Raw genomic sequence first — 10,566 nt, 5'->3', positions numbered from 1 at the left:
CTCATTATTGTGAGTAAAGATCAAAACCAAATGTGCGTGCATGTGTATGAGCTCAGCAAAGGTGTGGAGGGATAGGGCAGCTGACACTGTCCAACTTCCATCTGTGTCCCTGTACGTTAGTAAGGTAAAGGAACAACTACATTTTAAATTACTCAGACTGAATTCTGCTAGGAAATCACATCTCATAAAAACTACTTCTCTCTGATCTTGGGTAAGACAGTTTCTGGAGGCCACAAACATTTATCATGACACATTATTTATAAATTACTTTAATTCTAGTCCTGCATCTCACCATTCTCAACTTCTTATTTATCCAATCAAGAGACAGTAGTAGTCATCTTTGTGCCAAATACATCAGCCTGGATAGAATAAGCCTGTGACTGACTCACCTTGTCCCGCAAATGATGTTCTGCAGCTTCAATATTCAGTGGATCATCAAAATTCAAAAGATCCTGAGAAAGAGAGAAATTCACAGTTAACACCAGAAAGAATCTTTTTCTGCTGTTAAAGTCTTCACTTCATGAAGCAGCAACAGAATCTAATTAGCAAATGGCAGACCAACTTGGAGAGTTGAGAATTCCATTAAGAACTCAGTTCTTTTGATGTAAAAATACTGAACATGTGGGTATTTTTTTCAAAACGGTGATTAACGATTGACTGAAAGAAGTCAGGGGTATGTTTACATATGATTGTCCAAAGTTTGGTGAAAACAGAGGAAACAGCAATCACATTGTTTTCTATGCTATTTTTGATAACTGGAGAATGAAAACCACTCTCATTATGAGCACTTCCAAATAAAAATCCCATTCTTTTTCACAAAAATTAATTTTCCTCTTTTAATGTACCTTATGATTAACAGCTTGCCCTTGTGAGCCTGCGGTTTCTACGTGGGCCTTCGTGGACTTCCCTTCACTCACAAGCATCCCACTCCCAGCCGGCAGGGACAGCGCCTGGAACCTGACCGAATGCAGGGCAGTGTCCTAGGACCAGCCTCAGGAGAGAGCACCAGCCTGTCTCCGCCTTAGACAAGCACTGGGGTGGCTGATCCCCTCGCTCCCCACCCCCAGCAAGCACCCTGGATTTCAGACCAGAGGCATGTTGACTTTTTACTGTCCATCCCTCTTCCTGAACACCAGGGCAGTGAGACTGGTTCTTGTCATGAGTCACTGCTCTCCAAAGCATGCCATAGGATGGCTTATTGTCTAGACCATATTTTTCTTTGGGAATTATGTTAAATTCTGGGACTGTGTTCCTGGATTTGGAGATAAATATAGCTGTGACCAATAATATGTTACAAATATAGCAAAGAAAATTGGCAAATCTCTATGGTAATTGCATTGGAAAATCAGATGCCAAGTCGTAGAAAAAGGCATAAATACAAGCATATATTATATGAGATACCCAGTGTATATAAAGACTCTACCAGACATACAAAATTCCTTATCTTCTTTACTGTATATATGTCTGACCTACAATGAATATATTGGTCAGAATAACCATTACCTATTTAATTAGCAAGTCTAATTGCTAATTGGCTCTTTATAATTTAAAAGGGTTGGAACACTTGAAGATAGGGAGCTAATGTGGCTGCACCAGATTTCTCAAAAAAAAAAACAAAACAAAACTCCAAGGAGCCAGTGTTTATTTTTTCCTTTCATTAATTCCTCTGCAGCAAGTAGCCAGTCAAAATCTGTTCACAGCCCAGGAACCTGGGGCAGACATGGTGATTCCAGAAAGGATCCATCGTGGAGGCTGATGACAATGACGATGTGTGGGCCCTGGAAGGGCACCTGTCCTGTTTGGCTCTCTCAACCAAAACTGGAGATGCGAAGACTCAGCATTACAATGAAGCACAAGCTACGCAGATTTTAAATCATGCTCGGCCTTCACGGCTCCAGAAGTAAAACTTCACTCACTTTAATAAAAAAGCCAAAAACCAAATCACAACAAAGTGACTGAGACCAGCAGAAAACGGTCCAGATGGCTCAAGTCCAGGTCTCCATCAGGCATGAGCTTCCTTGGGGACCCAGGGGCTCCTGAAACCACTGGAAATGTTTTGTTTCTTTGCCCACCCGGTAACACCAGGTCAGAAGGCAAAGGTGGGCAGGGAATCACGGTTTAGTTTGAGGCTCTGCTATTTTTCCTCTTGGTGAAGATAAGAACAAGAACGCTGTGTCCTCGGATGACAGGGCCACCAGTGTGAGTGAGCTGTGAGGGCACGCCTACTGTGGGCTGCATCCGGGTCTTGGTGGACTATCCAAGGTGTGCTCATTTTCACGGAGGCACCTTAGGTTTTATCAAAAGAAGCAAAACCTTTCTTTAGAGACAGATGCCTGAATCAAAAAATAAAAATTCAAAGGAATAAATAATTCTATCTTAAAAATAATCCAATTAACAGCTTTTAGCCTCTTCCTGTCCCAGAGCCATTGTGAGATGTGCTGCTTCCTGAGAGCAGCGAATGCCAGTAGCTCATCGCTGACAAGGAGACAGCTCCGGGGTTCTGGGTTTGTGAAAAGCCGTCAAGGCTGGTGAGCACACAGTCATCCACCCAAACCAGGACACCTGGGAGCAAACAGGGCCACTGACTGAGCTGGCTGATGAGACCACAGGCACAGACACAGGTGGGCCACTCCACTGGGAGGGGCTAAAGCAAATGGAACCACTTTGTCCCCCAGAAGGCAGAGGCAGCCACCCCAAGGGGCAGAAGTGGGGCTCCTGTGCCCCTGTTCCCGACAGGCTCCCCATAAGCCACTCCAAAGCTCCCTAGGTCCTGCCTCACTGTTCTGTTCTTAAAGGAGGGTGTGTGTATACTTTGTTTTTTTAACATGTTTTTGTGTTATCCTTAAGGTGATGTTTAAAACCAGGAGTCAGGGAAATTGATAAAAACTTTATACTTACAGTAAACAAAGAGTTTAATCCCCAAACAACATCCTGAAATAAGAAAGAAAAAAGAAAACATGTTTTAGGCTGTTGTGTATCTAAAGCCTTTTAAACCCATGGCAAGCAATGTGCCTTGTACTGTATAAAAAATCTGTCTTCGGCATGTGTTGTTTTTTTCAAGTCAGAAAATTAAAACCACCTCTCCTCAAGTACAACAACAAACTCTGGGATATTCAAACAGATGAGCAATCACAGGTCGTGAATATAAAGTCAAAGAGAACATCAACTGCCCTCCAGTTAGAGCCGGGGCCCAGTGAACCCAATCCTGTGCCTCGACAGAGCCCGCAGGTCAGCGTTTGCACAGAGAGTGCGGCCTTAAGTCACCTCTTACCCACCATCACCAATATGGTTCAGCCTTCTAAAGAGTCACCTTTAAAATAAAATCTGTTTCTAACATCTACTGCCTCTTGGGGTCGTAGATAAGCTCATTACTCACTCCCAGACCCACCCTGAGTATTCTCAATAATTTTCCTTTAGTTACTTTGGGAATCAAGGGAGACTAACATTTCAAGGATCAGATTTTCATTAAATGAAATTAAAAACCAATGTCCTATCTGTGCTGGCCCGCCATCCGTGACTCAGTCATTCTCTGCCTTCCTGTTCGTCAGCTCAAGCCTTGTCTTTTCCAGGCCTGTTCTCACGCTCCCCTTGTGCTCTCTGCTAGGTGGTCGCTTCATGTGCTCCTCTCTGATTTCTCTCGCCCATCCATCAGTCCATCTACCCTCCCATCCCTGACCTCCTGCTGTGAGCCTGGCCTGGGGCTGGAGCCGGAGCCCTGTCGGTGGAGGGGGTCAGACAGATGGGCAGGTCAGCACCCCATCTATGGAAAGTGTCCCCCAGAGCACCCACCCTGGGAGGAGAGGCTCCACAGAGGAAGTGGCAGCCATCTGAGTGGGCATGCAGGGGAGCAGGAGCCGGTCAGGGAGGGGGCTGTGGGAGGGAAGCACCTTCCAGGCAGAGGCACAGCCTGTGCAGAGGCTACGTCCCGAGTGGACAGGACTTGTCTAGGGTGTGGCAAGGGGCTGGAGAGAAGGCCAGGTGGGATGCCCAAGGTGGCAGAGGCTCGGGAGGTGCTGGGTCATGACTGCAGTCTGCGGTGTCCTGATACTGGACCAGAGCTAAAACCCTTTCCTGCGGGGTTCCCCAGGGTCCTTGCTTATTGATGGAGACCCAACACCTGACAGTCCTCTCTGGCCACAGGGAGTGGTACTGGTCTGCATGTCAGTTTGGGCCCTCTGGTGGCCAGAAGGGCTCAAGACATCCCTGTTAAAAGAGTGGTGGCCATGAAGTTTCCCACAGTGGATGGCAGTTTGGCTCTAATGCCGGCAGTTTGGGCTCCTGTCCCTGGTTCTGGAATGGTGCCTGGTACTGGCCAAGAAGGACACTCCTCTGATCCAGACTGACTAGGGTCAGTGACTGGCTCAGCAGCCCCATGCAGCGGGCGGTGGGGAGAGGAGGGGGCAGCCTGTGCCTGACCACCAGTGTGGACTAGACAGGCAAGGACACGCGTTGCTCTTCCAGGAGGCTGGTGAGCGAGGGAGAGGACTGCAGCGGAGGACCTCTGATCAAAAGGCATAGGCCCTACCTTCAGTGTTCTTGTGGGAGCCCAGCCAGTGCCGTCAATCGAGTGTTCCCTCAGTAAACTGCAAAACACAAACACAGAGCCATTAGCAAGGAGCAGCTGGCAGTGACCAGAGCCACGGGTGTGTGCACAAGCACGAGTCCTGTCGGCACGTGTTTTGTCTTTACTCCATACAGAAGATCTACATTTTAGGTCTTTTTCTCTGTGGCTTCTCAGTGTCCTGTCTCCCTGAAGAGGGCCTTCTCCAACTCCAAGGATATACACACATTTAATTATAATGTCTCGTATCATTTCTACCTATCTATTGTACACAAAGATCTTTAATCCTTGACATTGAAGTTATAAGGAGAGGAAAAGCATGCTTAAAAGAGCACACAAGGAGGTCAGGCATGGTGGCTCATGCCTGTAATCCTAGCACCATGGGAGGCTGAGGTTGGAGGATTGTTTGAGGCCAGGAGTTCAAGACCAGCCTGAGCAAGAGCAAAAACACAGAAAAATTAGCTGGGTGTGGCAGTGCATGCCTGTACTCCTAGCTACTCGGGAGGCTGAGGCAGCAGGATCACTCAAGGCCAGTGCACTCTAGCCTGGGCGATAGTGTGAGACTCTGTCTCAAAGAAACAAAAACAAAAAAGCACACAAAGAACATTTGTCAATTTAATGTTCAGAAAATGACAAGAGCAACACAAATGACAACAGGAATAACTGACGCTTAGAGCTTACTATGTATGTCAGGCACCATCCTACGTGCTGGGTCATGAAACTCACTGAATGCCCACAACAACCTCTGAAGGAAGTGCCACCATTTCCGTGTCCCACAAAGGAGGAAACCAAGGCACAGAGAAGACATGCCCAAGGGCATGCACTTGGTAAACACTGTGTTCTTCCAACCCAGGCAGCTCACTTGGAGCTGGTGTTCTGAAATGCTGCGGATGAAGGTGAACAATGTGAGCTCCTTGCACGTGACATTTTAATAGCTCGCTTTTATTAATACAAGTTCAAAAGAAAAAACTTAAGGATAAAAGCAGATTAATGCAAAATTCTGGATATGTCACTCCTTGGGTAGGAGGCTCAGGGCAGGCGACCCCGGCTTGAGAGGTACGGTGAGTTCTGAGCGTCGTTTCTTAACTGTTCTAGCAGCTGTAAGTGCACATTTTATACCCTCGTATATAATAAATGATTACCCTAAACTTTGAAAAATTACAATTTATTGCCAAGCTTCCTTCTGGAGATAAAAATTGTGTTTGTTGAATTATTTTATCATGCTGTGGCTTTGATCTGTACATAAAAGTCCATAAGCTAATATGTCAGTATCAGGCTTTACAGGCCGTGATTGTTACCAGTGACAAATGTTTTTGGATTAGAGTATGTTCAAATTCGCATATGTCGATTTAGATCAGGAGAAAATATAAACATTTAGAATTTGAGTCAAAGCTACAATTGTCTATGAAGACCAGTTAGAAAAAGTATAACCTTAAATTGACCATTAAAGTTTACTTTGAGCCTTAAAAAGAAAAATCACATACCCAACCAACTGGGTGGATGTCTTTCTATCCTTAGAGGTATCAGTGACTCGTGGATCTGAAATTTCTACAACTTTTGAATAAATTTTTAGGAACCGTCTGTCAAATCCTAGTGGCTTTTATGGTCCAATGAAAGATTTTTTTACTAGGATGGGGGAATTATTTCTGACCTAGATCATCCTTTTCTTTTATAGACCTTAATGCAATCTTTAGTTACATACTTGTTCTTTACTTGTCTGATACCTGTCTCACCCACCAGACAGCAAGCTCCATAACAGCAGGGAATGCAAATTGCTCTCCAAGATAGATACCTGTGCCCCATCAACGGTAGCGGACTGAAGCAAGGAAGGAAGGAAGCTCAGGTTAATAGCAGACTTGGCAGCATCCTCCTGAGCTTACTGTCAACAGCACAGCCAGAGCAGGAGGGCCGCCACCTGGGGGCAGGTAACTGGGGAGCGAGTGCCACCAGGCAGGCTGTGCCCAGCATCTGGGCAGCCCCTGGGCAGCAGTGAAGCACTCCAGGGATGCGGTGTCCCCTGTCGTGGTAGAGGTTCCAGCCTGGCCTTAGCAGAGGGTAGTCCCAGTGGAAGTTCAGGTGACAGAGACACTCAGCCACCAGGGAGGTTACTAAGCAAGGAGACAGAAGGCACCCCGGGAACTATACCGGAAGTGTGCACTTTGGAAAAAAGCTGAAGTGCAACCACTGAGCTCCTGACTTTGGGCCCTTCAATCCCACAGACACGGAACCTCTGACTCTGAACCAGAGCAGCGTGAGGGCCCCTGCTGGGACCAGGCAGCCTGTGAGTGAAGCGCAGAAAGACACAGGGCAGAGAGCCAGGGAAACTCTCTCTAAAAGAGGGAAGTGCTCCTGTGCACCAGAAATGCAGAGTAAGCTCCATGGACCATCAGGAACCAGAGTCCTGCTGTGGGAAGAATTCGACTGGATGTTGCCAGGAAGGCGATCGCCACAAACCTGAGGTGTGGCTGGGCTTTTCTTTCCCTTTATTCAGGAGATGCTACGAGTCAGCTGTATATTAAGCCACGACTGGACACTGTCTGCTTTTTCACTAAGAATAAGGTGGTCCTTGTACATACAGATGGCACATCATTTCCTTAGATGAGATCCCCAGAAGTGCAGCTGGCAAGTTCAGGGTAAGGACGAGTTGAAGGGGGACCACATGGCTGAAGGACCAATAGCAGGTATACAGATAACACGTGTTCTGCTGGGGAAAGTGCCTGCTCTGTTTCCTTCATACATACTCACACACACACACACCACCAAGTATCTACTTTTGTATCCGCCAATCTGAGAAGAGGGAAGCAGCACCTTCCTGCGTCTTTCTCTGATTGCCAATGAGAGTGAACGCCCTCCTCTGATGTTTACTGTTCACTGTCCACCTGTGTTTCTCCCTTTATGCGTCACCTTTTTGTAGCCAATGCTACATTTTTCCAGAGATGTCCATCTTTATCACAATGATTGGTAAAGACTATTCTCAAAGGATGCTAGCTGATCATTTCTCTTTCAATTTTGTGTTTTTGTAGTTTTAATTTGTTATTTTTTGATTTTCATTTTTTTGAGACAGTCTCACTCTGTTGTCCTGAGTAGAGTGCCGTAGTATCAGCCTAGCTCACAGAAACCTCAAACTCTTGGGTTCAAGTAATCCTCCTGCCTCAGCCTCCCGAGTAGCTGGGACTACAGGCGCGTGTCAGGACACCCAACTAATTGTTTTCTATTTTTAGTGGAGATGGGGTCTCGCTCTTGCTGAGGCTGGCCTCGAATTCCTGAGTTCAAGTGATCCTCCCACTTCAGCCTCCCAGAGTGCTAGGATTACAGGCCTGACCACTGCACCCAGCCTGTATTTTTAATTTGTATGTGGTCAAACCTGACAATAGTTTCCTCTAAGGTGTCTGGCTCTTTTATCAGGTCAATATCTGCTAATTCCTATCATGCTTTGCTAATAATCTGATTTCCCAGAAGACAGTAAAAGTGACAAGAGGCCATCCTACTCTGGACTCAATTCTGACAGAGGCAGGGGAAGAGGAGACAGAGAAGAGGAGTGTGGGGAGCCCATCAGAGCTCGAGCCAGCATGTCTTCAGGGTGGCTGTGGGGATCGGATCGGGGCCAGACGCATTTATAACCTGCAACCAAAGATGGCAGAATTTTAATGTCTCAATACTTAAAGGACACTTCAAAGGGAAGATGCCTTTAAAAAAAGGTGTGCTTGTGTAAAATGTATTTTTAACTACCTATAAAAATAGGCTGATATGAAAGAAAGGGAATAGCATATACAAAAATAAAACTGGGCTGGGCACAGTGGCTCATCCCTATAATCCTGGGACTTTGGGAGGCTAACATGGGAAGATCGCTTGAGGCCAGGAGTTCCAGACCAACCTGGGCAACCTGGCAAGATGCTGTCTCTATGAAAAATTTAAAAAATTAGCCAGGCATGGTGGCATGTGCCTGTAGTCCCAGCTATTCGGGAGGCTGAGTCAGGAGGCTCACTTCAGCCCAGGGGTTGGAGGTTGCAGTGAGCTATAAGGCCACTGCACTCCAGCCTAAGTGACAGAGCAAGATCCTGTCTCTAAAAAGATAGATAGATAGATAGATAAAATGGGTACTAAGTGCACTTTTGAGAAAGAAAAAGGGATCCTGATGTAAGACTTTCCCGCAGTGAGGAGCAGCCACAGCTTATACATTTCCTTTCAAAGTGACTAATGTTACCAAGAGAAGGAGCAAGAGAAAAAAGAGACAGGAGCTGAGCATGAGAACTGACTTAGACAGCTGCATTTCACGTTGAAAGTAAGAGAAATGTACTAAGAAACACTTCAGGCCACTTTCTAAATTGTGGCACATACAGGTGAAATCACTGGCCCTAAGTCCCATAGCCAGGGCTGGGATTGGGTACAAAGCCAGGTGGTCTGGCACCAGAGCACCTACACTAAACATCACTGCCTTACTAGAGAAAGGCACAAGACACATTCAAACAAAGCCCAAATGCTAAATTTATTTAAAAAACAAACAAACCAATCCATACATCTTCAGTAACGTTAGGAGGGGGAATCACTGATCCCTGATGCTGTGCCATTAAAGGGTGGGACACATGGGTCACAGCAGACTTGAAGCTCTGGGAAGCTGCCCTGCTCCTGAAGTGCTCAACACACCTCAAGACTGCTTTGGTAAAGAGAGGACATCTTAAATATATGTGCCCAAGGTCTTCTTAAGCCTGTCATCTACATTTTTTCTCCTGGCTGTCTATCAATAATCCTATTTTCCCTATTTCGCCACATGGAGGGAAGGGGTGCTCGCATGTAAATAGAAGGGGAAAGGTAAGGGCCCCAGAGGGTCCCTCCTGGGTGGCTGAACAGGCTGTGCTGAGAACTGGTGGGGCGTGGCCAGAGGCCAGTGGGAGCACGCGGGTGTGGAGGCACAGCAAGGGCAGGGGTTTGGGGGCAAGCAGGCAACTACAGCTACTTCTCAGTTGAGCCCAGGCCTTTCCTAATCTTGGCCAAGCCTCAAAATCTTCTCTCAGAGGAGATGTATTGTCCAATGCGGCCAGGTGTGGTAGCTCATGCCCGTAATCCTAGCACTTTGGGAGGCTCAGGGAGCAGGATCACTTGAGGCCAGGAGTTTGAAACCAGCCTGAGCAATAGTGAGACCCCAACTCTACAAAAATAAAAAAATTAGCCATGTGTGGTGGTGTACTACTCGGGTGGCTGAGGCAGGAGGATCGCTTGAGCCCAGGAGTTTGAGGTTGCGGTAAGCTATGATGATGGCACTGCACTCCAGCTTGAGCAACAAAGTAAGACCTTGACTCAAAAACAAAAAACGAAAACAAAACAAAAGCCCAGTGCTCACACACAACGCTCACAAATGCAGAAGAATGGAAAGATGAGAAACTCACCTTAGACAAATTTCACCTGTCTCTGTGATGTTGGGGTGCCAAATCCTGGTCAAGCATTTCACTTTGGGAGGCTGCAACACAGAATAAGAGAGAGATCACACCGATAGTTTGTCCAAATCCCGTTTCCAGGCCAAAGCCTGCCCACATCCCCTACCTAGATGCTTGTTTCATGGCTTGCGCAGCCTGCAGTCTGACTCACCAAACACATGTTCAGCTTGAATACTGACCGGCTTGCTGCCCTCATACAGGAACGTACTTGTACCCTGTGTCCACAAGTGCTAGTCTCACCAGGAAAGTCTGCCTGTGAACCTCAGAGCATCTCTTCAAGCCCCTGTCCTGCCAGCTCATGGTGCTAGTCAGGGCTGTGCAAGAGGAGCCTGCAGTGCACTCTACGGAAGATTTCTGTACCCTCCAGGCCCAAATTCCAACCAGGAGCTCCCAGATTCCTTTGCACTAAGTTACTGAAAAGTGTGGCTAAAAGTTATTGCTACTTGCAAGAACAGCCTGTTCCTTTATTGGATGTTTTTAAAGATGCTATGACGATAGGATTTTCCTAGATGAAAATCTTAGTCCACTTTATACTTGAAGTAGGGAGAAAGAATGAAAATGAGTGCATGGGGA

At 46.6% G+C, this 10,566-nt stretch overlaps 1 protein-coding gene across 1 annotated transcript in view; it reads right to left on the bottom strand.

Moving 5' to 3' along the window:
- The window catches only part of UBE2F (ubiquitin-conjugating enzyme E2F (putative)), a 51,643-nt gene that overhangs the window by 5,509 nt on the left and 35,568 nt on the right, over window positions 1–10,566 (bottom strand). Inside the window, exons 4-7 of the mRNA XM_012648864.1 lie at window positions 9,946–10,016; window positions 4,526–4,583; window positions 2,899–2,931; window positions 390–452 (exon numbers count right to left, since the gene is read on the bottom strand). Of these exons, the coding sequence (XP_012504318.1) occupies window positions 390–452; window positions 2,899–2,931; window positions 4,526–4,583; window positions 9,946–10,016 (225 nt within the window). The remainder of the gene's footprint in view (window positions 1–389; window positions 453–2,898; window positions 2,932–4,525; window positions 4,584–9,945; window positions 10,017–10,566) is intronic.

Source organism: Propithecus coquereli, unplaced genomic scaffold (assembly GCF_000956105.1).
Source record: "Propithecus coquereli isolate 6110/MARCELLA unplaced genomic scaffold, Pcoq_1.0 Scaffold295, whole genome shotgun sequence".
Classification (NCBI taxonomy): domain Eukaryota; kingdom Metazoa; phylum Chordata; class Mammalia; order Primates; family Indriidae; genus Propithecus; species Propithecus coquereli.
Note: the sequence above shows the minus strand (reverse complement) of the source record. Positions and strands in the feature narration are given on the sequence as shown.